The 27,982-nt window shown below is 51.2% G+C and overlaps 1 protein-coding gene across 2 annotated transcripts; it reads right to left on the bottom strand.

Annotated features, from left to right (window-relative positions):
* Positions 1-940: 940 nt before the first annotated feature.
* On the bottom strand, positions 941-27,153 carry BANF2 (BANF family member 2). 2 transcript variants are annotated; one of them, XM_061436310.1, is made up of 4 exons: positions 26,896-27,153; positions 15,593-15,663; positions 6,759-6,890; positions 941-1,231 (listed from the first exon to the last, which is right to left on the bottom strand). In XM_061436310.1, exons 3-4 carry the CDS (start codon positions 6,882-6,884, stop codon positions 1,085-1,087), a joined length of 273 nt encoding a protein of 90 aa, XP_061292294.1. In that variant the 5' UTR covers positions 6,885-6,890; positions 15,593-15,663; positions 26,896-27,153; the 3' UTR covers positions 941-1,084. The 2 variants fall into 2 exon arrangements, with proteins under 2 accessions (XP_061292294.1, XP_061292293.1); XM_061436309.1 differs by lacking the exon at positions 15,593-15,663 and having other exon boundaries at positions 26,896-27,141.
* Between the last annotated feature and the right edge of the window lie 829 nt (positions 27,154-27,982).

The raw sequence follows: 27,982 nt of genomic DNA, 5'->3' as shown, positions 1-27,982 counted from the left end.
AGAATTGATGCTTTTGAACTGTGGTATTGGAGAAGACTCTTGAGAGTCCCTTGGACTGCAAGGAGATCCAACCAGTCCATCCTAAAGGAGATCAGTCCTGGGTGTTCATTGAAAGGACTGATGTTGAAGCCGAAACTCCAATACTTTGGCCACCTCATGCGAAGACCTGACTCATTTGAAAAGACCCTGGTGCTGAGAAACATTGAGGACAGGAGGAGAAGGGGACGACAGAGGATGAGATGGCTGGATGGCATCACCGACTCAATGGACATGGGTTTGGGTGGACTCCGGGAGTTCTGGGAGGCCTGGCTTGCTGCAGTTCATGGGGTCGCAGAGAATCAGACACGACTGAGTGACTGAACTGAACTATTTGCTATTTCAAGAAAAGTTTAATTCTCCCTTGAGGATGTAGGGACTTGGTTCTAAAAACAAATCAAGGCAGAAGTGAGGTTGTGTGAGAGTTGAGGTCATGAAAGACGGTGGCCTCCTGCCCTCTTATTCCTTCCTGGGTCACCTGTTCTGGGCGACCCTAGAAGCCAGGTCATCAAAGCCTGAGAGAGGCCCCACCTCAGAGAGCAGCCGAGGTCTCAGGCCACCAGCTACATGAGAAACCATGTGGGTTCTCCAGCCCAGGCCAATCTGCTCCCTGGCCCACAGTCTATAATCTCACAGGGGCCCTGAGATAGACCCACCCAGCCATGCAACTCTCAGTTCCCGACCCTCAGAAACTGAGTGAGATAAAATGATTATTCCTGTTAAGCGGCTGCATTTTGGGTTCCTTTGTTCTGCAGCAGTTGATAACTACTACACTGACTTAAAATTGAATTCCCATTTTAAAATAAAATTATCCATTCCTGGAGATGAGCGTATGCTAAGAGACAGCTGGCATGATATCGGCATAAGGCGAATGTTTCTGGGCGGAATCCGGAGGTCACCGTGCTTGTGTTTGTCCTCTTTTATTCTCTTGAGCTGCTTTTTATAACAAACCTGTGTCAATAAAGTGGAAAAGAGAAATAACGACTTGGAGCCCGGGGTCGATGCAGTGGCATTGTTTTCCGGGAGGCGGCTCAGGGCCAGGCTGGGTCTACAGGAAGCAGGAGCACCATTCCTTCAGACAGTTGGAACACTCCCGGGCCTCAAACTCGGTGGCTCCGCAGCAACAGATCAGCCACTTCTGAAACTCGGCTTCCCTCTTGTGCATCAGGAGGAACTGTCCCAACAGGACGTAAGCCTGTGGGGAGGACACAGGAAAGTACTCAGCTATGGGGGTAGTGCGAGGACACCGGAGAAAACCAAGGAGTGGACACAGGTCAGATCCAAGGGGCAGTGGCGGTCCCTGAAATCCTGAACTAGGCCATGGGGACTCAATCCTGACCAGAGGCTGGCCCTGGGTGAGAGGTGCCTGCATGCGTGCTCAGTTGTGTTCGACTCTGTGCGACCCTCTGGACTGTAGCCCGCCAGGCTTCTCTGTCCAAGGGACTCTCCAGGCAAGAACACTGGAGTGGGTTGCCATTTCCTCCTCCAGAGGATCTTTTGGACCCAGGGATAGACCCACGTCTCTTCTGTCTCCTGCATTGGCAGGCGGGTTCTTTACCACTAGAGCCACCTGGGAAGCCCCAGTGAGACCAATGGAGAAATGCAAACTCCTTTTCGATCATGGGAGGAACATACAAGGAATGGAGCACGCTGAGCCTTGCCCCTCTTCCCACCCTGAGGAGTCTCTGTGGATGGATGAAAAATGCACTAGACAAAGTTCTAGGGTGTTCTCTGTTTTTCTGAGTCCTGGTCCCACAGCTTCTCATTCCTCTCACTCTGTTTCATCACTGTTCCTACTGAGGGGAGAGGACCACATGGAGAAAGAGACATCTGAGATCCACAGACTGGCCGAGCCACTGAACAGGGAAGGCCGGAGATTTAAGGCCACATCCAGTGCCCAGCTTTCCAGCCTGGAGTGAATGGGAACCAGTGTCCAGGCCGTAAGTCCTGGGCCCTCTCCAGGAAAACCTGCTGGTGTCTGGGTATTTCACTTACATAAAACCAAGCAAACTTCATTTGGACTATTAAAGGGATGAATTTTTTAAAAGACATTAAATAAAAGCTGAATTCCAGTCGTAAACTATACCCAAGCATTGGAGTTTGGTTTTTTTTTTTTTTTTTTTTTAGCCTAGATCCAGTTTCTCACAAGAAACAAAGGCCAGCATTTCATGGTCATTTTATCTGGTACTTTAATCATCTTTTGTAAAAAGTAGTGTTATTGCTTAGAATCACCTCATTTTATTTTATCAGTATCCTCATCTTTTCAAGGGTGATTTTACTGAGTTTTTTTTTTAATTCAACTTTTTAAAAAAATGAACATTTACTGAATATTGATTGAGCCCGTTGCTTCAATGAGTGTGGGCGGTGCAAGACTGGGAAACACAGAGCTTTGCCCCAGGAAAGAGAACTCGATGATAATAGTAAGAGGCCCTTTTGAACTTCATCATCAACAGGCTCCTGACATGGTTTCCTGCATCTCATCCATCCTCTGAATGGACTCACTTAGAACCCAGAAGGTTAGGACTCCTGTCCTCGGCCCCATTCCAGCACAACGCGACTGTCTGCCGCCTGGCCTGGCGCCTCTGCCATCTGCTGGCATCCATTGCTGCTCTGGTCCTCAGAGTCTCCAGGTCCCTCCGTGTTCGGCAGCCAGGATGCCAGGGAGTGTGTGGCTCTCAGGACCAGAGGCGAACTTTCCAGAAAGCCTGCAGGCAGGAGGGCCTTTGGAGCTGGGGAAGTCAGCGTGCTTCTCTCTGCTCCCAAAGGAAGCTGGAGTCGTGGGCCCTCATCATGGCCCTAATAGAAACCAAGCCTTCTTGGTTTCTCTCCGGGCTCCAGAGGGTGAATTCCTACCCAGGGAGCCGCCCTCTGCCTCCTTGGGAGCACAGGAAACTGACTGCAGGGAAAGGGATGCGGGCACCCTGATTTCCCACCATCTCTCCCACGCCAGCCTTTGCCCACATGGCGGGATGGTGGCTCCAGGGAAGATGTCCCCTCAATGCCTCATCCCAACCGTGAGCAGGTCTGGACCAGGCTCTAGCTTGCATGCCCATTCCTTGCTCAACAGCAGTGATATTTGAGTCTGGGGTCCCTGCAGGTGACCCTCGTTGGCACACAGGTCCTGTACTCCGAGGCCCCACTTGCTTTCCTGTTGTGCTGGCGCCATCTTGAAATTCCTAATGAACTTGCAGCAGGGCCCTCCCATCCTCACCCTGCACTGGGCCCGGCAAATTAGCAGCTGGTCCTGGTCAACGTTCATTCAATGTTTCAGTCTCCACAAGAACACCCAGACTTCTCAAGTACAGACATGCAGTCTCAGCCTCTGTCTGCCTGACTCCCCTGCCAGCTCCCAGCTCCTCAGCGCCTGTGGTGAATGCATTTCACAGCACCAGGCACTGTGTGTAACCAAAAACTTTTTCTCTAACTAAATGCTACATTTATGCTGTTGCTGTTAAGTCACTGTCACGTCCGACTCTTTGCGGCTACATGGACTGCAGCACGCCAGGCTCCCCTGTCCTTCACCATCTCCCAGAGTTAGCACAAATTCATGTCCATTGAGTCAGTGATGTTATCTAATCATTTCATCTTCTGTCTCCCCCTTCTCCTCCTGCCTTCAATCCTTCCCACCCTCAGGGTCTTTTCCAATAATTCGACTCTTTGCATCAAGTGGCCAAAGTATTGGAGCTTCTGTTTCAGCATCAGTCTTTCCAATGAATATTCAGGGTTGATTTCCTTTAGGACTGACTGGTTGGATCTCCTTGCAGTCCAAGGGACTTAAGAGTCTTCTCCAGCACCAGTTTGAAAGCATAAATTCTTCGGTGCTCAGCCTCCTTTATGGCCCAACTCTCACACAGGACATGGCTGAGGAAGCTGCCACGAGCAGAGGTAGAAATTGAGAGGGTTTCTGTTCACAGCCAAGGAACCTTGGGGATCCCCAGCTTGGGGAAGGGGCTGCCATGCCCAGGCCTCCTGTGGGCAGGACACAGAAACCCAGGAGCTCAGAGGATTGTGGGGCAGAAGAATGACTCTGTGGGACATCACCATGGTAGATACTAGCCTTCCCCAATGGCTTAGATGGTAAAGAATCCACAGGCAATGCTGGTGACCTGGGTTCGACTCCTGGGTCCAGAAGATCCCCTGGAGAAGGGACTGGCAACACTCTTCAGTATTCCTGTCTGGAGAATGCCATGGACAGAGGAGCCTGGCAGACTACAGTCCCTAGGCTCACAAAGAGTCGGACATGACTGAGCAACTCTTTCATTTCATGGTAGATACAGGTCATCACACGTGTGTCCAAACCCATAGAATGCATGACACAGAGCGAGCCCTGCTGTGAACTGTGCGCCTGGGAGGGTTCATGTCCATCTAGGTTCTCCTGTAACAAAGCTACCACTCTGAAGGGGATGCTGATGATGGGGGAGGCTGGATGGGCACAGGGGTATTTGGAACCACTCTGAACTTTCTGCTCTATTTCGCTGTGAACCTAAAACTGCTCTAAAAAGATAAAGCCTGTGGAAAGCACTGCAGGAGTCTGACTTTCTGCTGCTGCATCTGAGCTGGCTGCCCACAGCCCCCTCCCCTCTACAGACCTGTGGCCCCACCCACAGACCTGGCCTCCCCCCCCGAAGCACCTGCTCATCTTGTAGATGCTACATTGGGGTCACCTCCTGGATCCTCTTAGAGGCTCAGCCAGGCTCAAGGAGGTGATACAGGGTCTCACCACCAAATCCCAGCATAAGTACCCTCCCTGTTGGGATAACTTCCTGGCAGCAATCTTCTTGTGTGATTTTTTATGAAATAACACATGGCCGTTCTGTCCTCACTCAGGACCTTGATCAAGGCACTCAGTCTCCAGGGCCTCTGTCTCCTCCTGTAAAGTGAAGATAGCAACCTCTCATCTCATTCATGGCTGGCTGAGGGGCTCAAAACTAAGGCAGAAGGTGAAACCCCTGGCGTTAGTGCCTGGAATCAGTGGCCCTTGCAGTGAGTAGATGTGGAGAGCCGGTCACAGCAAGCCAGGAGGTCGGGGACACAGAGGAGCAGGTCTCCAGAGACCTAGCCAGTTCCGTCTCCCCTGTAGCCCTAACTCTGTGTATCAAGCTCTCAGATACCTGGAAAATTCCCATTATTCATTCATTCCTTTGTCTTTAATATGCCTGTCATCCTATCTATCTCAATTGAAACAAGTTGGAAAAGGCAAAACGATAGGGACAGACAACAAATCTGTAGTTGCCAGGGACTGAGGGTGAGAAATGTGAAAGGTAAGGGGAAATACTTTAACGCGGTGGGATTGCTGCAGATCTTGATTTTGGTCATAGCTACACAACTGTGAGCATTTGTCAAAAATTGCAGAACTGGGTACTAAAAAGGGTGAAATTTACCACATGTAAATTTAAATATTTTTTGAACCGAGTATGGCTGAACAAGAACAAAACCTCACAATTATGGAGACATTAAGCCAATGGTGGTAGAAGCCGGAATAGCAGTTATTTGTGGGAGTGGGGAGGTGGCGTTGACCTGGAAGACACGGGGGGCAACTGTCTGGAATTGTGGAGGAGCCTGATCACTGGATGAGGGTGGTGGGGCTGTGCAGGTGTGTTATTGTGGAAACTCACTCAGCTGAACCATCACATCAGTGTGGATGTGATACCCCACAATAGAAAAGTCAAAGGGATAATAATTTCTTCTAAAAAATAACTTATAATTTCAAATGTCTCCCCTAGTCAGACTTGCCTGCTTTTATTCCTGCTCCCAAATGCCCTTCCCACCTTTATCAGGAAGGAAAGAAGCAAATTCACCTCTCTCCACCTTCCTGACAATCCCATCTAAAAGACATTAAATTGTGGCAGACTGGGGTGGCATTCAGAGTGTTTAACGAATGGCTCAGGGCCGCGTGTCAATTAGAAAACTACAGTACCAGCTGTCCCACTGTCCCTGGACACAGCCATGCACTGGGCCGGTGCAAACCAGACTGTTAGTCACACACACAGTGGTGCCAGTGTCCCTGGGTGTCTCTGCAGCCTCTTCCTGCCCTGGCCGTGGACCGACTTTCAGAGCTAAAGGGAATGATCAGCTGTGGCCCTGCTGGTGGGGCCTCTGTTGACCGAGAGCCTGTGGATTCCCGCCTGCCCACTTTCTCTGGGAAGAGCTCCCTGTCCTTCCTAAGGCTCACACAGCCTTGTAACAGCATCAGAGAAACAATTATTCGTACATAGACCTTTCTGATTCCATCGGCCACCCTCGAGGCCGTACCTGGACAGCTAGTGACATCTTACAACAACTCATTTCCTCTTACTCGGGTGTAGATGCCAGGCTGCTATTACTCCACCTGCCAAGGCCTAATAGGAGGCGAGGGACCCGCTTCCCCAATCCGAATTTCTTCAAGGTGGGTGGGGAGATCACCCAGGTCACCCATCCTGACATCTTGGCCCCAGACTCTGTGGCTGGCTCGCCTCTGTCGACCCCGGGTGTGTGAATGCCACGTGAACCTTGCACAGCCCAGCTGCTCCGAGTCACAGTGATTCAGTTTGCGCATTTTCTGTGGACCCTGGTGGCTGCCTAAGCACGCGGGTCAGTGACGCTGAAGCCTGTGGCACCTGGCCAAGTGGCAGCTCTGCTCTCTGATGGCCGCTGGCAGGGACGTGTGGCAGCCGCTGCCACCTGGCAGGTTGGGGGAGATGGGTTGGGAGGAGAAGGTGGAGAAACTGGAAAAGAGGGATTACCTTGTTGAAACCTTTGGTGACCAAGTTGATTGCCAGCTCATGGCTGATCCCGTCCACCCAGGCAACATCCTTTTCTCCGATGGGTTCAGACAGGAAAGCTCTCAGCCTGGGAGACATGTGGTCCATGTCCTCCTGTAACAGCAGTGGAGGCAGGGGCATTAGGAGGCTGGGGAACACCCTCAGACTTCCGAGGGCGGGGGACTGGGGCCAGTGATGGTGGGTGTCCTCCCACCATCCAGTGTTTACTGGAAATTTTTAGATGCCAGGAGCAATGCCCTGTTCACAAGCCTTTCCATACCCATCCCCACCTGCGTGGACTAAGAGAGGGGTAGCAGTGGCCTCAGATGAGCCCAGTAACTCCCCATGAAAAGGGTGGGCTGGATGCTAAGCAGGGGTCCCCAACCTGTTTGGCACCAGGGACCAGTTTCATGGAAGACAATTTTTTCACAGACTGGGGGAGGAAAGGGGATGTTTTCGGGATGATTCAAGGGCATTACATTTATTGTGTACTTTATTTCTATTATTATTACATCTGTTCCACCTCAGATCATTGGGCATTAGATCCCGGCGGTCGGGGACCCCTGATGCTAAGAACTCTGCTGGGTTCCTTTCCAACCTTCCCACCCTAAATGCTTGAAGAAACAGCTTGCTTCTCTGAGCTAATTAATCTATGTTCTCCAACATTTTTTTCATATTTTTATTTTAGCCTTTACCACACTCTATAATAGCTGGTTGTTTGGTTGCAAGGAACAGAAAACTCTAACTGGGTCAAATATTAAAAGAGACATTATATAAGGCAGAAGCCCAAGAGTGAGATTGGGTCTGGTACAATCAAGATTGTGGATCCATTTCTCTGAGTTTTTCAATTTGGTTTCAGTTGGAGTTGGTTCCCCTCATGGTGGTGAAATGGCTTCTCCAGCACTCAGATTTTCACCATCCCCACCAACATCTCTGCTCTAAAAGAAGTTTCAAAAGAGAGGGGACGTGTTTCTTAGCAGTTCCGAGCAAGCTTCATCCAGCTGAACTCCCCGTCCTAGATCTGGGGGTGGAGTCAGCTTTCCCTAAGCTGTATGAGCTGTGAGTTCAAGTATAGCTACCTGTACAAAATCAGGATTATTACGGATAGAGGGGCAGGTGGTGTGAAGGCTGTAGCCATAATGTCCCATATGATCCACCCCTTTGATAAACTAATGTTGGTACCCTCACTTTCCCTTACATAAGCATCAGAAATACCCACACTTGGGTATTTAAATAGACTTACCCCCTCCCCCAAAGGGTGAAACTCCTGATTCATTCAGTTACTGCATTCAGATTCGAGTTCATATTTTCTGGGAGGTGCATCAGACTCCCCATCATGTCTGGAAGTATCTACTCACAGGATGGTAACCTATGAACTAAGTTCTGAAGTTCACAGTCATCAACATAGTCAGCAGTGTTGGGGAAAACCAAGCTATCTGCACCAAAGATTTCTGGGGAGAATTCTCCCTTTGGAGAAGGAGAAGACGGGAGACATACTCCATTGCCACTGGTCAATAGCATCTCTGATACTGGAGGTTGCTTGCCCTGACAGTAAAGGCAGCTCCTCCATCAGACAAGAGGGCAGCCCCCAGGTTTGGATGTTGGTGGATTTCCCGCGTCCACTGCCTGGTTAACGTCCTAATGGGCTTGGGGTCGATGCTGCCCAAGGAGAGCCACTGCGGTAGCACTCTGCTTCTGTGGGCACGAGCTCAGAGACTGGCCCGAGGGACAGGCCATCTGAGGTCACGAGTTGGCCACTTCCTTTGGCATCTCAGCTCCCTTCATTAACTGGGTTTCTTCTGTCCAAAGCCATGGCTGGTGGTTGAGGTGGAGGTCTTGACAGGTCTGTATCCTCGCTCTGTGCCTTGCCTGCTATCCTGCTCCTCAGACTCGTGGCATCTGACCACATCTCTGAGGTGGGGAGGCACCCCAGATTTCCTCCTCACCCCCCTGCATCCTAGGGGGCATCTTCACAGGAAGGCAAGTGGCCCATTTATCAAGCGTGACCTCCTTCAGACAAGATTTCTCAGGAGAGACTTGGGAACGGGGGGCAATGTTCTTCTGGTCTCCCCCATCCTTTCTCTTGCTGAGTCACCTGACTTGTCCCTCGTGTTCTAACTTTAGTCGGTTACATCACCTTTCCCAACCCAACAGGACGTGCTCAGGTCACAGGTAGAAAGGCCCTCTCCTAACAAAACTGCGTTTTCATCTCTCTGCATTTTCCAATGGGCCACCTTCCCCTGAATGTGAGCCTCCAGGGTCTCAGTGAGGATGCAGAGGTAGCCAGCATCCTGAGTACCCCGTTAGATCTCCAGGGGTCAGGTCTTCATACAGGGTGAAGCGGGCCCACCAGAACCTGCTGCTTTGCTCCACGAGGGTCGCTGTTCTTCTCATCTGAGGGCAGAGAGACACAGAATTTCCGAGCAGGAGGAGGAGCCCAAGAGTGCAGGCCGGGTCAGCCACTTTGCCCAGGGAAAATTCCACTCACTGTCTGCACTGGCCATCTGTTAAGTTAAACATCTCTGCCTATTTAAAGAATACACGGAAAGTACAACATTGTTATCAGAGCCCCAGCGGCATGAAAGAGCCAGTGAGGAGCAGTACCTGTGTGTTTGCTTTTCTCGCACACCTGATTCCACTTTGATCCTCAAGACACTGGTGCATAGGTGGTGGTTTTTACCCTCCCCAGGCTCTCTGAGCGGAGAAGGCAATGGCACCCCACTCCAGTACTCTTGCCTGGAAAATCCATGGACAGAGGAGCCTGGTAGGCTGCAGTCCATGGGGTCGCTAAGAGTCGGAAACGACTGAGCGACTTCACTTTCACTTTTCGCTTTTATGTATTGGAGAAGGAAATGGCAACCCACTCCAGTGTTCTTGCCTGGAGAATCCCAGGGACGGGGGAGCCTGGTGGGCTGCCGTCTCTGGGGTTGCACAGAGTCGGACACGACTGAAGCGACTTAGCAGCAGCAGCAGCAGCAGCAGGCTCACTGAGAAAACGTCCTTTCATTTGTTAGGGAGGCTTTGTCTGCAACAGGGGTTCTCAACTGGGGGTGAATTGTCTCCTCGCCCAACACTTGGCAATGTGTCTGGAGACACTGTCACAGCTGAGGGGGGAAGAGCCACTGGAGTCTGACGGTAAAGGTCAGCATCTGACGGTAGAGGTCAAGGTTGCTGCCACACACCCTGTAATGCTTGCAGAGCCTGTCCACAACAAAGGATCATCCAGCCCCAAACGTCCACAGCATCGCGGCTGAGGAACCCTGGGCTACAAGGAGCAGAGAACCCTGACTTGAACGGTCTTAAACAATAAGTACATTTCTAATCTCATAACCAAGAAACCCACGGTGAGGTGGACCCAGGCTCTGTTTCTCAAGAACTAGGTTAGCTTGGCCCCAAGGTCCCAGGATGCCTACAGAACTTGCTTGGGACCCATCCTGACATGAGAGAATCCAAAGGAAAGAGGGTCCATGTCTGCTTGGATGTCCGTAGCACCTCTGCAGCAGAACTTCCCTTCCTGTTGTTGGCCAGAACCAGACCACATGCCAGCCCTGAACCAGTCACTGGCCAGGGGAGGGGGACCCCAAGAGGGGGATGAGGTCAGCCTCCCGAGCATGTGGCCCCTTGGAGAACGCTGTGTTCTCCAGGAAGTAGAAAGGGAAGAGGTGGGACCCAGGTAAACGAATGACCTTGTTGGCTCCATATTCTAAACCCTGGACTAATAGTCACACCAACTAAGGTACACGCCAGTCACGTGGGGGGTCTTGTTGAGAATTGCAGGTTTGGATTCGGCAGGTCTGGGGTGGATATGAGATGCTGTATCTCTAACTGGTTCCTGGAAGATGTTGATACAGGGGCCCACACGTCACACTGAGCAGCAAGGCATGATGTGATGCCACTTATCCTTTTCATGTTATTTGATGTTTAATCGTGGCAAAATACACAAAGCATAAAATTTACCATCTCAACCATTTTTAAGGGTTCAGTAGGGTTAAATACGTTTATGTTTTTGTGTGGCCGATTTCCAGAAGTCTCTTATCTTGCAAAACTGAAATTCTTTTTTGGGGGGGAGTCTGTTCAAGTTTTATTTCATGTGCAAGTAGGGTGTGCCCACTGATGGGCACTTGGGTTGTTTCTGCCTTTTGGTATTGTGAACAACACTGCTATGAATACAGGTATACAAGCGTCTCAAGACCCTGCTTTAGTTCTTTTGGGTATGTCCCCAGAAGTGGGAGTTTTGGATTCCATGGTGATTTTATGTCTAATATTTTGAAGAACCATCATCCTGTCTCCCATATTGGCTATACCAATGGCATTTATTCTTAAACTTGGCAGCACATTAGATCACATTGGGAAATTGACACATTACTGATGCTTGGGCCCCTCCTTCCACATTTGAATTAATTAGCATGAAGTGTACCCTGAATGTTGGAATTTTTAAAAACTCCGCAGGTGATTTCAGTATGCTGCAAAGTTTGAGAATTACTTCTGCCTTGTCATTGGCTTCTTTCTCAAAAATTATAAGCAGGTTTTCTAGGAGGATGGGGTTCCAGCTAAGAGGCTTTTCCAAGGTCTCTGAATCATCTGTGTTGCTAGATGGCCTAAGAGCGATGACACAATGGCAGTGTCTACACCCTGCCCCGATCACCAGACATCATATCCTCATTAGCCATCAACAGGAAGATTTAACTGTGACCCTGACAGCTTTGAAGGGCTTCCCCAGTGGCTCAAATGATACAGAATCACTTGCAATGCAGGAGACCTGGATTCGATCCCTGGGTCAGGACAGGGGATCCTTGGAGACAGGGGATGGCTACCCATTCCAGCATTCTTGCCTGGAGAATTCCATGGACAGAGGAGCCTGGCTGGCTACAGTCCATGGGATCACAAAGAGTTGGACATGACTGAGTAACTTTCACTGACGGCTTTGATGTCAGAGAATTCCAGAGCAAGCAGATCTCAATAATGACCTATACCCCCTTTTTCAAACTTAAAAAAAGGGGAGATCTTTACTTGAAAGGAAATTTTATCTGGAATCCTTTTTATATAAAATAGATCAAGGCAGAATTACTCTGTTGACTTGGGAACAGCCGAGAACACCAACACCTGCCCCAAACACGGATCCATGGCCTGGTCCCCTGGTACTGCCCCCGGTCCCTCTCTTGTCCAGCCTAAACCCCTCATCTCACTCATGAGAATATGCTGCTGCCGAGTCGCTTCAGTTGTGTCCGACTCTGTGCGACCCCATGGACTGCAGCCTACCAGGCTTCTCTGTCCATGGGATTCTCCAGGCAACAACACTGGAGTGGGTTGCCATTTCCTTCTCCAATTCATGAGAACATAGAGGCCCCAAAATGCATGCAGCCAGCTCAAGACCACGCACCCAGCAGAGCATGGCTGGCTCTGGTCTCCAGAAGAGCATCCCCTTCTAGTCAGTGGTATTTCTGGGCAGTGGGGAGGGGTGGAGGGGGAGGTCAGGAGTGGAGGCTCCAGTAGGGTCTGATTAAGAGCTAGACGATCATGTGACAAAACCACTGCAAATGCCTTAACAAAACCCCGTCCCATCAAAGACTCCTGTGTTACAGGGTGTTCTTTCCAGTGACTTCATTCTGAATCTCCAAGTGCTTGGGGAGGACACAAGGCAGGAATGGGCTTCCCTGGTGGCTCAGTGGTAAAGAACCTGCGTGCCAAGAAGGAGACGCACGTTCAACCCCTGGATCGGGAATTTCCCCCGGAGAAGGAAATGGCAACCCTCTCCAGTGTTCTTGCCTGGAGAATCCCAGGGACGGGGAGCCTGGTAGGCTGCCGTCTCTGGGGTCGCACAAAGTCGGACACGACTGAAGCGACTTAGCAGCAGCAGCAGGGGCTTCCCTGGTGGTTCAGATGGTAAGAAATCCGCCTGCAATGCAGGAGACCTGGGTTCCATTCCCGGAGACCGGAATGGCTACCCACTCCAGTTATTCTTGTCTGAAGAATTCCACAGACAGAGGAGCCTGGCAGGCGATAGACTATGGGATTGCAAAAGAGTTGGATATGACTAAGCGACTGGCACTTTCACTTTTTCACTTTACTATGTGCTATGTACTACTATAATGAAAGCATCTTCATTCTGCCCAGTCTTAGGGCAGAATCAGTCCCATGACTTAGGCATCAGGGATGGAAAGATCATTTTCAATGACCATTAATGTTCATCATTCAAAAATAATGGTGAGGAGCTTCCCTGGTTGTTCAGTGGTTAAGACTTCACCTTCCAATGCAGGGGGTGTGGGTTCAATCCCTGGTTGGGGAGCTAAGATCCCGCATGCTTTGCGGCCAAAAAACAAAAAACAAAACAAACAGCAGAAGCAATATTGTAACAGAAGCAATGTTGTAACAGATTCAATAAAGACTTTAAAAAGGGTCCAGGTCAAAAACAGATCTTAAAAAAAAAAAGTTTAAAAGCCTCGCCCTTAGCTCTAATTCTACAATAGCAAACATCTTTGGTGGCTGTCTTACACATGACCTTTTAATTATAGCTCTTTCTCTGGATGGGTCTACCCCTGATGCATACCCAAATAACTTCAGTGATTTCACAGGTCTTTACTGAGCACCATGTGTATGCAAGGCTCTGTGAGTTGTCTATGAACCTGTAGGACAAGTCCTCCTGTAGGTACCTTGCCCAGAGGAAACTTGACTGGCCCATTGGGAGGTGTAACAAGGTGAATTTAGCAATAAGAGAGGCTGTTCCCCGAGGTAAGAGGGCCCCTCTTAAAGGAACTAGAGAGGAGGAGGAGGGTTGGCTCCATGGATTGCAGACCCCACTCCAAAGGCAATCTGGGTCCGAAGACCATGGCTAGCCCCCTGCTGGGCACCCTGGTTGGGTGTCAGAGACTTACTTGAGTCTCAGCCCAGCTCTGCCCATGAGCAGCAGTGTGAGCCTGAGCAAGAAACTTTCATTTCGTATTTATAAAATCAGAATGTTGGGTTCACTGAAACACACCATTCTGGTCCCTTCCAGCATGGTGTGTCTTTGTTAATTTACAGTCTGCGGATGGTACGGAATTCACACAGGTTTCCAATCCCTATTCTGCCATTTTCAAATCCCAAATCCAAAAGGCTCTGGAAACTAGATTTTTTTTTTTTTTTTAATTTCTTGGCAGCAAAACCTAGTCTGAACTGACATGAGGCTATTTATAGTCTTTATTATGCCACTTAGTGTGAATATTTATACATTTTGCCACAGGCATATTAATGGCTTTGTTTACAGTGTACTGAGCCAGACTCCACTGAGAACGGTCTCGGACGCACAGAATAGGCACTGTATTGCTTTTCTAAAATCCAAAAAAAAAAAAATCTGAATCCCCCAAAACTTCCACCTGCAGTGGTTCTGAGAAAGGCTTTACAGACCCTGAGCTAAGATCACTGCCTGCAGCCCAGACCACCTGCAATAGTCCCCTGGCGAAGACACTTATCTCCCCGGCCCACCCAGACATCACCTCTCTTGTCCATGACTCTCAGCCTCCTAACCCCCTTTCCCTAAAAATACTTGCCCCTTTGTCTGAAATCCTGTCTGCCACACAACCTTTGTCTGGGGGTGGTTCTAGCTGGGACTGTTCCTGGCTACACTTTTCTTTCATGAAAATATTTCCTCTTCTTTGGGGGCCTGTTCTCTGCAAAGGATCCCGGGATAATCTAATAAAAAAAAATCACCTAATGAATAGATGAGTATATTAGTTACCCTCCATGGACAAGACATCTGCTTTGGCTACAGATGCCTTTTTTCCTTCACTTTTAATTTTTAATTATGGTTAAAAAAAAAAAAAAGTAAAATTTACCATCCTAGCCAATTTTCAAGTGTACAATTCTGTGGTGTTAAGTCTATTCACATTGTTGTGTGACCCATTCTCAAATCTTTTTCGTATCCATTAAACAACAGCTCCTGGGCCCTGGCAACCACCGTGTTAGTTTCTGTCTCTAAGAATGTGACTACTCTAGGGACCTCACAGAAGTGGAATCGAACAGTATTTGTGGCTGCCTTAATTCACTTAGCATAATGTCCTTACTGCCCACAAAGGTCCGTCTAGTCAAAGCTATGGCTTTTCCAGTAGTCATGTATGGATGTGAGAGCTGGACTATAAAGAAAGCTGAGCATCGAAGAATTGATGCTTTTGAACTGTGGTGTTGGAAAAGACTGCAAGGAGATCAAACCAGTCAATCCTAAAGGAAATCAGTCCTGAATATTCATTGGAAGGACTGATGCTGAAGCTGGAGCTCCAATACTTTGGCCACCTGATGCGAAGAGCTAACTCATTTGAAAAGACCCTGATGCTGGGAAAGATTGAAGGCAGGAGAAGAAGGGGATGGCAGAGCATGAGATGGTTGGATGGCATCACCAACTCTATGGGCATGAGTTTGAGCAAGCTCTAGGAATTGGTAACGGATAGGGAGGCCTGGCATGCTGCAGTCCCTGGGGTCAAAAAGAGTCGGACACTTAGTGACTGAACTCAACTCAACTAATGTCCTTAAGTTCATCTATTTGGGTTTCCCAAATAGTTGGCTCTAGTGGTAAAGAACCCACCTGCCAATGGAGACATAACAGACTCGATACTTGGTGAGAAAGATCCCCTGGAAGAGAGCCTGGCAACCCACTCCAGTATTCTTGCCTGGAGAATCCCATGGACAGAGGAGCCTGGTGGCCTACAGTCCATGGGGTTGCAGAGTTGGACACGACTAAGTAAGTGACTTAGCACGCATGCACACATGCTGTATTATGTGTTAGAATTTAACGTTGAATCACAATATTTCATTGTGTGCATGGACCACACTTTAGAATCATTCACCTGTTGATGGACTTCTGGGTTGATTCCGCCTTCAAGCCATTGTGGATAATTCTGCTATGAACATGGGTGTCCTGTAATAGACACATTGTTTTAACTTCTTAATTTATACCCCCTTATGGATAGAGCTTTCAGATTCCTCCTCTCACTGCCACTATAAATAACCCCAGAGAGGAGGGGGCAGCAATGCTTTCTGGGGAGGAGCTTCCCCAGGTGGAAGAAGATTTTAGAAAGAGGAAAAAGAGAGCTCACCCCATTATTCACCAGAGGAAATGGGATGTTTGAGAAACAGGTAATAAGGGACAAAATTCTCAAAGTGGGCAGACACACTGGATTCCAGAGGGAAAGTTCTGGCTCACTGGCCGGGCCATGGTGATACTGCATGAGACCCAGTGGCCTGCTTCCCTGGGCTTCCCAGCAGATGACGAGAACAGGCCACTCCCAAGGGTCAGGGCAGGGGTGCAGCAGCCAAGAGCAAGGGCTGGGTAGGTGAGCCTGAGCACCAGGCAGAAGATCCCATAAGAGCTGATGGGTGAGCCAAAGCCTGGCGTCAGGATGAAGCATTCCCAGGATCAGGGACCTAACAACTAGGGCAAATGGCCAAGCTATAGACTACAGCACTGGGTGCCAAAATATCCCTAGAAGACCAGAAGGGGCTGGTCACCCCTGCAGACCTCAGGGGTCAGGCCATCATCCTGCAGATACCACGAGGACTCAGAGCTCCCTGCCCCCGCAACCACTGCCATCAAGACCTGTAAGTGTCATCCCAGCCCCACAGCCCGGAACTCCTTAGGGAGGCTGGAGAGGTGGAGAGCAGTCGTAAGAAGACTGTCTCCGAAAAGAGACCCTTTAAATTGGCCTGGACAGTGGACTGCCCACACTGAAGGGACACAGCCTGAATTTGAACAGAGAATGTGCCTTAGGTGCAGTTGGCGCCAGGCCCAGATCCCCTGGACCGGCCCAGCTGCTAAAAGTGCTGTCTCCAACACTCAGCAGAGGCTCTCCCGGGGTTATCTGCCTGCAGAGGATGTACCACACCCAGAGACGCCTGGGAGGCTGAGGGCAGCAGGGAGGCTGAGGGCAGCAGCGACCCTGACACTGAGTACAAAGCCCGGTGCCCTCGTCTTGGGGCGGGGCCGGCTCACTGGCATGGCTCCCACTCCAGGGCTCTTGCGAGGTCAGCCTCCCAGCCCTGCTCACTCCTCCCCCTCCTCCTCCCCTGGGCCAGGTGCACCTGCATCCTGGTCTCAGGTCGGCTTCCCGGAACTGACCTCTAGCCTGTTTGCCTGGATCCCAGTGTGGAAGAACAAAGTGCATTTTCTCTGAACATCTAGTGCAGTGGAGTGCGTTTGTGACCGACAGTTCAGTTCAGTCGCTCAGTAGTGTCCAACTCTTTGTGCCCCATGGACTGCAGCACACCAGGCACACGACAATACGGTCACGGTGACCCGGTTGAGGGGTTCATAGGCCCTGGGTGAGGCCCCTGGAGACAGAGACGCTCTCAGGCGGCCGATGACCCTTCTCCACCTGCCTCAGACTACAGGGCTAACTGGATGGTTGCTGGGCTGATCTCAAACTCAAACCATCGGTGAGGGTTTGTGCCCCCCTGACGAGGGTGGCCAGGTTTAGGAAACAAAGACACAGGTGCCTAGTTTAATTTAAACTCCAAATAAACAAATAACTTGTTAGTATAAGCCTGATCCAAGAATTTCACAAGGTATACTTACTCTAAAGAACTTATGTGTAGTTTATCTGAAAGTCAGATTCTACCGGTGCCTCCCACATGTCTCTGAGCCACCCTCTCCCCACCTCTGACTCCATGGAAACCCCTCCATCTGCCTACACTCTGACCCCTGAGCTGCCCAGTGAGCTGCAGAGTCAGGAATTCTTCCGGCTGGGATTTCGCTCCTGGCTTGGCCTCCCTTGGGCCAGCATTCTGCCTCTCTCTCTGCATCTGAAAGCCATAGACCACGGAGCTGGAGGGGAAGCCAGCTGATAATACATGGCTGGGGAGATAATTGCAGTTGAGCACACAGATGACCCATCACTTAGAAGTCGCCTCGGAGGCAAACACGAGTCTGGATTTAGCTTGTCCTGCTCATCTGGAGAGACGATCAGTGCCAGCCCAGCTCCCCCTGGGGCGGGAACAGAGTGTCCGCGGTGGGCAAGTGAGGGACACAGAACCCAGGGACTCATGTTTGCTGGGCACCTGCTGCCTCTTCACGGTCACGGTCACACTTAATCCTCAGAATTAACCTGGCAGCACTAGAGAACTCTTCCCCTTCTGAGCGATGGGGAAACTGCGGCCCAGAGAGGCAAAGAGGGTCACGAAGCCAGTGAAGGGCTGGGAGGGGATGTGAGCTGAGGTCTGCTGCTCCAGGATCAGAATTCGAGGAATCAGAACCATGAAGGCAATTTTCTCAGAAGCAGTCCCTGCCCCACCCACATCCCCTGGGGCTCGAAGCTTCCACAGCAGGGACCTGCAGGTAGATAAACACCCAATTCCCCACCCCCCCACCCCCCCAACCCCCGCAGGTGGACAGCCCCAGGCAGCCACCTGCTCTGAACGCAGCTCCGCCTTCTGTGGGCTTCCCAGGTGGCACTAGCAGTAAAGAATCCATCTGCCAAAGTAGGAGACGTGTGTTCAATCCCTAGGTCAAGAAGATCCCCTAGAGTAGGAAATGGCCACTCACTCCAGTATTCTTGCCTGAAAAATTCCATGGACAGAGGAGCCTGGCGGGCTACAGTCCATGGGGCCGCAGAGAGTCGCACATGACTGAGCAAGCATACAAGCCTCCTACCCTCCCTTCCCGGGTGCCTCTGCCCTCACTCCTCATCCCCGCATCCCCTCCCAAATGGCTTATGGCATTTAAATCAGATTCAGTGACTGCTAACTAACAGCTGGCTTCCAGTGTTTGAAACTCTTCTCCTATATCATCTCACTTAATCTCCTTGTCAGGGTGTGGAGGTAGGGTCTACAATGATCCCCTTTTATAGATAAGAATGCATGAACTGGCCCTGGGCACCGAGAGGCCTCAAAGCCACGTGTGCTCAAGCTAACATCTGGTTCCCAAACACTGAGTCATCAAGAAAGGCTTCTGCTGCATTCTTGGACAGTCACTCTCTACCCCCCAGCTCTGGACTGAATTCCTCTGCTTGGGTGCAGATACATACCAGTGAGGTCTGCAGCAGTCAGCCATGGTACAGGAGGGAAGCAGTGATGTGCTGCGTTGGGGGCCGTATAGTCAGTCCATTCTAAGACACGCAAAGCGCGCGTGTATGCGTCTTCCACTTGCCCTTTGGCAAGATTCCTAGATTCTAGTCCAGGTTCTGGTCCAAGACTCCTCTTTATCTCTTGGCTCACATGTGTGCTCCTGCCCATGTCTGGTCCTCAGCACTGCAGGTCCAGCCCCTTCCAAGGGCTGTGAGCCTGGGTGAAATTAGCTGTGAGGGGTCTATGCTCCTGTGAGTCTCAGTGTGAAATTAGCTGTGAGTGACTCGCTCCATCTTCCCAAATGCAAAGTCCTGCTTAAGACTCAGGGCTTCCCAGGTGGCGTTACTGATAAAGAACTTGCAGGAGACTTATGAGACTCGGGTTCAATCCCTGGGTTGGGAAGATCCGCTGGAGAAGGGCGTGGCAACCCACTTCAGTATTCTTGCCTGGAGAATCCCATGGACAGAGGAGCCTGGTGGGCTATAAGTCCATAGGGTCGCAAAGAGTCAGACACAACTGAAGAAGTGACAGCATGCATGCTCAAGACTCAGAGTCTTGTTAACTCTGGCTTCAGAAAGCTGCTCTCAGCCAGAGAGTTCTGTTCGCTTTCCGATCTGTCCCCTTTCAAAAGTTATAAAGAAAGGATTGCCCAAAAGTTACCATTGGTTTCACTCACTGCTTGATTATCTGAGTAGAACATGAACTACCTATCTTGTAAATAGAACCCTTGCAGAGACTAGTTTCAGGAATTTCTGGACACCTTTGGGTGTTTCGTAGGCATCCCGAGATAAGCCTGCCCGTTTGTAAACACACATTCCTTAAAGAGAAGAGATTCTGAATGCCCCGGCAGGGCTGTAATTTGCCCCTACTAAGCGTCAGTCTTCATCCTGGATCATCAGGGAAGAGTTTCGGCTGGAAGCGATCTCAGTTGAAACTGAGATCTGTTTGAAAACAGACACCATGTGGAGCCTCTATTCCAAGTTCATACTGAGGTTACAAATGCAAAAGCCAGAGGATCCAAGCAAGTGAACATAATAAACCCGCGAGAAAAAGCAAGGTGAGGGTGACGTAAGTGTGGGCTGATGCTTGGGGTTGATTGGGGAGGCCACAGAAGGTGCAGATGCCCCACCAGGGACCCCACCCCCACCTCAACCAGGGAGCCCCTCTCAGGGGTGTGGGTCCCAGGTGGCCAGAGCTTGGGAGTTATTTCGAGAGACACCAAAATTTTTATTTTTATGTATAGGTTCCTAATTTTTAAGTGTTGGACCTGAATTCACATCACTGAAACACAGTGAGGACCCAACAAGGCTGAGCCGTGCCACCAGCTTGCCTCTCCTGCTATAGACTTTCCTTCCATCCAGAAAAATGCCCCACTTGCACATAGAAAGAAAACTTGATGTCCATTTTCAGGGTTTGGGAACCAGTGTCCCAGACTGGGCACCTCTGCTGCCATGTCTCAGATCTTACGAGAATGGCATTCATCTTCAACTTTGGACGTGGCTTTCCGGGGACATGTCTGACCTTCCCCAAGCAGTGTATCCTCAAGCAGGTAACCACCGTGCCTGCCTCTACTCCCTTCTCCACTCAATGGCTAGATGCTCCCAGCACCTCCCCTTCAACCCCACTGCGACTTTCACCCGAAAGCATCCACCAGCGAAGCCTTGACTTCCTGGGCTTGCAAACCAGGCCTGAAATGCTAAGGCATGGCCCTCTGGGCAGCCTTGAGTGCTGATGGCCAAAGCCCATTAAGCCATGCTTGGCGCTTGGCTCTGCTCTAAGAGGTCAGATACAAACTCCCTACTCTGTTCACGGCATCTGCTTCTCTGCCTGGCCTTTGGACCAGATCACTTCGAAGTGACCAGAGACACATATTCCACCCCCCGCACCCCGCCCCGTATACAGAAAAAGACTCAGATCAGCCCTTTGTCCTTTCTGGGCTCCAAGCCATTGCCATCTTCTCGTGAATGCTGCTCCTCTCTGAGTAGCCATGCCAGGGCAGGAGGGAGCCACACCAAGGCTTTGGCTGGACGTGGTCTGATCTTAGCTTTGCCCCTTAGCACCTGGGAAGCTGGCCCTGATCCCACCTCTCTGTTCCCGCCATCCCTTCAGGAGCCCTTGCTGTGGATGGACCAGGAGCGTTCCTGTTTCACAGGCGTAATCTTACTAAGGGCTTCCCCTGTAGTTCAGCGGTAAAGAAATCTGCCTGCAATGCAGGAGCCTCGGGAAATGCAGGTTCTGTCCCTGGGTCAGGAAGATCCACCTGGAGGAGGGCATGGCAACCCATTCCAGTATTCTTGCCTGGAGACTCTCATGGGCAAAGGATCTCGGTGGGCTACAATCCAAATGGTTGTAAAAAGTGTGACTACAACTGAAGTGACTTAGCATGCCCGAAATCTTATTGAATCCTCCCAAAAAAACTGGGAGGCAGGAATGCATTTCAGCTCCATTTAACAGATGAAGAAACTGAGGCTTAGAGAGCCTAATAACACAGCCAAGATGGTATGCTCAGCAGGGAGAAAAGCATGGCTCCTTCTTGTGTGGCTAATATTTGCGAGCCCCACCAACTAACCAACAGCTGTGTTCTCTTCTTGATAAACATGAGTCTTGGAGAAGGGCCGGGACCAGGTCCTCAACAACGACGTCGTTGTAGCTGTCACGCATGTCAGCGCTCCTCGGCCGTGACGCACAGCCACTTCTGGATTTAGAGTGCATGCTTGTTTCCGGAGCGTGACCTTCCCTCAGGGCCCTCCTGCCTGGCTCACTTGGTTGGCACTGCTGGTGGTGGCCAACTCTTCTACATCTGCCCAGGCATCAAGCCTCTTCAGCCTCACAATGTGGGCGTCTTGCTGGTCAGGTGGCCACGGGCTTCCTGCAGTTTATGCAGTCGTCCAGGTCTGCAATGCTAGGGTCGGTCCCAGGCACAGGAGGTCCTCTGGGCACCTGCCGCCCCTCAAAGCACCTTTGTGCAGGGATGTCTGGGAGGAAAAAGAACACTCTCCAGTGGAAGGAAAAACCCCAGGGCTGGAGACAGGGCCCCCCAAGGTACAAGGTGATGCTTCTATACAGCGTCACTTAGGTCACTGAGACAGCAGCTGGGACTCAGCCTGAAATTAAACAGCGATGTGACCTTGTCCAAGTCACTTCCCTTCCTCAGCTGCTTCGTCCATCAGGTGAGAGGGTTGGAGTTAGGTTAATTTTCCAAAGTGCGCTTAACAGGACTATGGCATCTAATCTTCCCCCAACCCTTAGAGATTCTCAGTGTCCGCCAGCTTATTCAAGGCCCTGACAAGTCCTGCACAGAGAGGGAACAGCTGACGTGGCCTAACCCACTGTCTCCTGACTCTCCTGGACCACTCGGCCTTTGAAATAATGTCAGTTAGCATCCCTGTTAACTGTTAGGTTATGAGGAAACTGCCATGGCTATTTTTCAAGTCTCTTCTGGAGTTTAAGTTCTTTAAATCTGCAGCCCCTCTGAGTCCATGCTGGGAGACAGGAGGCCTGGGTAGTTCTCCAGAACTGATAGGGGGCCTGCCCTCTGCTTCCCCAGCCATCACAGAACACCTGTCTCTTGCCAACCATGCTAATGTCTTGGCTTCCTAGCAGTGTTCCCTCCTTTCTAGTTTTCCACGAAGAATCTCCCCTTTCCTGCCCTCACCCCACGTAGCTCAAGGGGACTGGGCCTCACCGCCTGGCTCCAAGGGCCAACATGGAACCCAGGCCTGGTTGCGAGGTGTCACAGCCTCCTGGCCATGATTATGGGGACCCCATGAGGTCAACCAGAAAGAACTCTGGAACATTAGCCAGAAAGATCAGGGAAGAAGTGGGGCCTCCTCTCTGCTGTAGGGGCAAAGCAAGGCGAGGGGAGGGGGGCATCTCTCCCTTACTTTGGAGTCTGCCAGTGAGATCTCAGGAGAGGCAGATCTGAAGATGTGGACAATTTTCTGGCATCTCTGAGGGCCTGGATCCAGCCATTCCTGAAGCCCTTGCCTGTACCCTGCTGGGCTGTACTCAAAGAGAGTTTTGCTACTCCACATGTGGGTGTGGACCTGCACAGACTTGGCACCTCCTGGGAGTTTGTAGAGGAATGTAGAGTTTCAGGACACTCCCTAGACTCACTGGATCAGGATCTGCGTTTTAACAAGACCCCATGTGGTCTGGGTACAGATTCCAGCCTACAAGGGCCACATGGATTATGGCAATGTGGCCTCCTCTCTTTTATTCAGGCTGCATCCTGACTTGCTTGGGCCAACAGGATGTGCTGAACGTGGCGCTGCTGGGCTATGCTTGGCTCTCCAGTGGTCTGGTGGCTTTGCTTCCTCCGGCAGAAGCCAGCTGCAGTGTGGATGGTGGCTGAGAGGTGGCCACCTTTGCACAGTGCCACAGTCGCCACACACACACACACACACACAAATCCCACATGGAGTGGAGCCTTGCCCAAATAGCTGACCCACAGAATCAGGTGAAATAGCTAATTATTGCTGTTGTAAGCCACCAGTCAATCCTAAAGAAAACCAACCCTGAATATTCATTGGAAGAACTGATGCTAAAACTGAAGCTCCAATACTTTGGCCATCTGATGCAAAGAGTTGACTCATTGGAAAAAACTCTAATGCTGGGTAAGTTTGACGGCAGGAGAAGAAGGCGGTGACAGAGGATGAGAGGGTTCGATGGCATCACTGACTCAGTGGACATGTGTTTGAGCAAACTCTGGGAGATAGTGAAGGACACGGAAACCTGGAGTGCTGCAGTCCATGGGGTCAAAAAGAGTCAGACATGACTGAGCAACTGAACAACAACAGCAAGCCACTAAGTTAGGGGTTATTTTGTTATTTAGCTGAGGAATGGCTGCCCGGCCTTCTGCAGGGTTTCTCTTGCCCTAGACACTGTGCTGAGCACTTCCTGTTTGCCAGGTGCCATTCCAGATGTAGGGAGGAGAGGTGAGCGCAGATAGCACCCTGCTCTGGCAGGACTGACATTCTTGTCCAGGAACAGCAATAGACAGGAGAACACACAAACCCAATGTAGGGTATCTGGTTTGTGTCACCTCCAAATTCACTGGTTGAAATCCTAACCCCATGTGATGGTGTTAGGATGTGGGGCCTCTGGGAGGTGATTAGGGTGTTTAGTTCAGTCACTCAGTGGTGTCCGACTCTTTGCGATCCCAGGAACCACAGCATTCCAGGCTTCCCTATCCTTCACCATCTCCTGGAGTTTGCTCAAGCTCATACTGGGTGTTCTGGGGCTTGGTATCTCATTATCTCCTGTGAGGTTCTGGGTTTCAATGGGTTTCAATGAGGTTCCTCCAGCCCTATGACCCCCAGCAAGAGCCAAGCCCATGGATAGCGGAGCCGGGGTGTCGCCTGGAGAGCACATTCTAGGCTTTATCCCAGGTAACTGGCAGCAAAGAGGCTGTTTAGTAGCCTTCTTTGCAAGCTCATTGAAGCTGCCAGTTTGGGGCTCCCTGATGTGAAAAAAAAAACAAACAAAAAAACAAAACAGAGTGTGGCTACTATTTCAGGGCAACTAGCAGAAGGGCAATTGCTACAATTAGTTGGAGCTGTTTTCGATTAGCCATATTTTCTTCCTCAGCACAAAACATCTGCTGGGTTCCCATCAGAGCCAGACGCACAGGCAGTGAACCAGGCGGGTCCATGGGGGGCCCAATGTCAGCCAGCTCAGAGTTGGAGGCCGGGGCTAAGATAGCCCTGGAGGAACCGGGCAAGTTGGGGGCAGTTTGTTATTTGGAAGGGTAGGAAGAACCGTGCTTCCTTGCCCAACCTGGGGGGCAGCAGGTGGAGATGCAGGCGGAGATGCAAGAGGAGAGCAGGCCTTCCGTCGAGTTAGAGGACTGCACGGCCCTTAGCGTCTGTGACGTCTCCGCAGGGTCACCCCACTCTGGGCAGGCACCCAACCGTCCTCCTCTGAGAAAGGGTGGGGACACCCACCTGATGGGCTAGGGAGGACTGCATGAAATAATGTCTGTGCACACACTTGATATCCAGGAGGTGCTCAGTGAGTGTCGGCCGAATCATGATTTGACAGGCAAGAGTCTTGGGAGAGGAGAGTCGGGCTGCGGGATGTTTGATTCATGTGCAGCTGGTTCCAACCTGGCGCTGTCACTCCTTCATTCATTCAACAAGCATTCATTCTGCAGACTGTCTGCGACCTCTCCCCTTAACCAGCCTGGGGCCCCAGTTTCCTACCTGGGGCCCAGCGGAGTTGATCCCTCAGGTTCCTTCAAGCTCTCCCCGCTAACCATGTTTGCAGCCGCCCTGGGAGGCCTGACCCAGTTGGACTGAAACATGGAAGGTTAGCCAGGTGCTGAGACCCAGATCCTGAATCCAAGATACAGATCGGCCTTTCAAGATCTTTTTGGTCCAGCTCCCGATTGATCAGAAGGGTCCCACCCCAGCCCTGCTGGCGGAAGGCACCCAGCTTGTCTAGACGCTTCCAATGGCTGCTTTGCAAAGCAGCTCATTCTATTTTCAGAGCTCTCTCATGCTGGACAGCTTGCCTGTACATGGAGTATATATAAAATCTAGGTTAAAACCCCTCTTAAAACATCGTTCCTGGTTTCCGTGTCTACAAGCTTTACCTTCCTGGTGGTAGGATTTAAAGCAAGGACATGGGGCGGCAGGTCTCATACACAATGGGTGCCTCATACGTGTTCCCGCCCTCCTCTCCAACTGGGAGTTGGGGATACAGGTGGCCCCCGGGGCCCTCTGGCCTCTAGACTATACTTCCCGTTCGGTGGGCCTCGGGTGGAGATAGCGTTCTCAGCAGACTGTTGACAACTGACACCTGGGACCCAAGTGTGAGACGTGAACATCAAGATCTGGGTCAGCCATCCCAGGAAGAGGAAGGCGGGATGGCAAAGCCTCAAGGTCAAAGGTCTCTCCATCAACTCTCCTCGCTTACTGCCTGACACACTCAGGTAAAGCCAGAAGCCACTGAAAACCACGGTCCCCAGAACAACCGGCCCACGGGCACCCGTCAGAGAAGGCGAGGGGCCGTCTTGATGCCTGAAACTGATGGATTGGGGGCAGAGTGAAAGCGTGGGGTGGCACGGCGAGGCTGGCCCTGCGCTCTGGGGTCCCTGCATGGAGTCTGGCTCTTGGCTGCAGACCATCCTCAGCCAAGGGCTGGTGACCCAGCTGGAAGAGCCAGGGTCCCCTTGGAGAGGTGGCTCCAGTCCCCATCACCTTCCTCTGATTTGCTTGCTCTCCTGGTGTGCTGAGCCATCCACCCTCTTCCGACCATTGTCTCACATCTCCTTCATTGTCCTGGAAGGGGAGGAGGAGACCTGACACAGCCGAGGGCTGTGGCGAGTTGGATTTAAAGCCTGCAGAGGGCTTCCCTGGTGGTCCAGTGGTTAAGAATCTGCCTGCTAATGCAGCGGACCCGGGATCCATCCCTGGTCTGGGAGGAATCCACGTGCCGTGGGGCCACTGAGCCTGTGCACCGCAACTGCTAAGCCTGTGTCTAGAGCCCACACTCCGAAACAAGAGAACAAGAGAAGCCACCCCAGTGAGAAGTGTGCATCACAGCTCTCCTCAACTACAGAAAAGTCCTTGAGCACCAAGGAAGACCCAGTGCAGCCAAGAATAATAAATTAATTAATTAAAAAAAATTCAGAGACTCAGAGTGTTCAGAGAGGAAGGGCCTTGGTGCGTGTTTCTGGCGGGGCAGTGGTTTTGGCATCCGGTGCACACCCAAGGCTCCATCTGCTCAGCGCCCATGAGGTATGTCCTTGACCGAAGATGGCCTATGACCTCCGTTCACCAGAACCGGGAGGTCAAGGGGTGCTGCCATCCAATGGTGGACCTGCCATCTGACAGCCTGCCTCCCTGCCCCTGGCGTCTATCAAGACACGGCTGGCCTTTGCCCAGGGAGCTGGGGCAGGTGGCAGAGCGGCCTGGAGGTGATTAGAATTATCACTTCCTGCAGCTGGTAACCCCGCAGGCAGAGGCTGGAAAGGGGGTGAGGGGTTGGGCAAGCAGTTTCCCAGGAAGGGTCCCCAGGGTGGATGATGCTGTTGTGACCCTGCGAGACTCCCCCAGTGCCTGGCCCACCCTGCCCACCCGGTACTCACCAAGGGTGCCTGGAACTCGGCGCTGAAGGTCAGTGTATCTGGGTGGCCTGGCCTGTAAGTGTGGGCCAGCCCTGGGCAGGGTCAGCTTATACCCCAGCCCAGGGGCAAGTCAACCCCCAGACCCTGAATGGACTACATTGTGATGTCACACCCTGGGGCAGCCTCCACCCGACCTGCTGTCCCCACTGGTATCAGAAGATTCTCCTCAACCCCACCTAGAACTGAACCCCATCTGGGTGCCGTCCTAGGCCAGCTCTGCTGAGAAGCAGTGAGGTGTCTGCCCCTCAAGCTTGGGAGCAGCTTTAAACCTTCCGACACCACGTGTTCTCCGGGCCAGGGTCAACAAAGTTAGACCAATTTCCCAACACGGTTAGACCAAGTTCTTCCTTTATACATAAAATTTCCCACATAAACTGACTGCAGGGGGTACTTCCCACCTTTACCTCTTCACTTTTCGTGTCCTGTCTGATTGATTTAAATATACAGAGCCAACTCCTGGTTTTTTCCCCCAACTGCCCACCTGGTGTGTTCAGAGGACAAGCAGAGGAATTTAAATATTAGCTCAGGAAAACAAACAGAAGCAGAGGCATCCCCCACCCTCTCTGTCTCTCGTTAAATCCAGCACAGACCTTTGGCTTGCATAGTACATACGCCTTCACCGCTTTCCTTTCGAGGTCACTGGTAATCAGGTAAAACTTCTGTCTGATAAGCCCAAAGAGAAAAGGAAAACACACAAAAAAGGGGCCGAAGTCTCCAAGTTTTCTAGTGGTTCCATCTCCTTCTGCCTCTGCTGCTGGAGGCTGGGAGTGGGGAACAGTCTAACCAAAGGGCAAATGGCCTTGCCTTAGAGACTGTCCTCGATGTTAGAGTCTCAAATGGTAGATTTCAAAACTGGGGGGTGGGGAGTGGAATCAAATCAGCAGTGAAAGTAAAGTCGCTCAGTCGTGTCCAACTCTATGCGACTCCATGGACTGTAGCCTACCAGGCTCCTCTCTCCATGTGATTCTCCAGGCAAGAATACTGGAGTGGGTTGCCTTTTCCTTCTTCAGGGGATCTTCCCAACTCAGGGATCGAACCCCAGTCTCCC

Source organism: Bos javanicus, chromosome 13, assembly GCF_032452875.1.
Source record: "Bos javanicus breed banteng chromosome 13, ARS-OSU_banteng_1.0, whole genome shotgun sequence".
NCBI lineage: Eukaryota > Metazoa > Chordata > Mammalia > Artiodactyla > Bovidae > Bos > Bos javanicus.
The sequence above is the reverse complement of the archived record's forward strand: the minus strand, read 5'-3'. Positions and strand labels throughout refer to the sequence as shown.

Bases quoted from the DNA above. Each gene is read 5' to 3' on its own strand.
- BANF2 (XM_061436310.1), bottom strand. From the start codon at position 6,884: ATGGACCACATGTCTCCCAGGCTGAGAGCTTTCCTGTCTGAACCCATC. The intron at 1,232-6,758 runs GTAATCCCTCTT...TCCTCCCCACAG, and splicing joins TCACCAAAGGTTTCAACAAG to GCTTACGTCCTGTTGGGACA.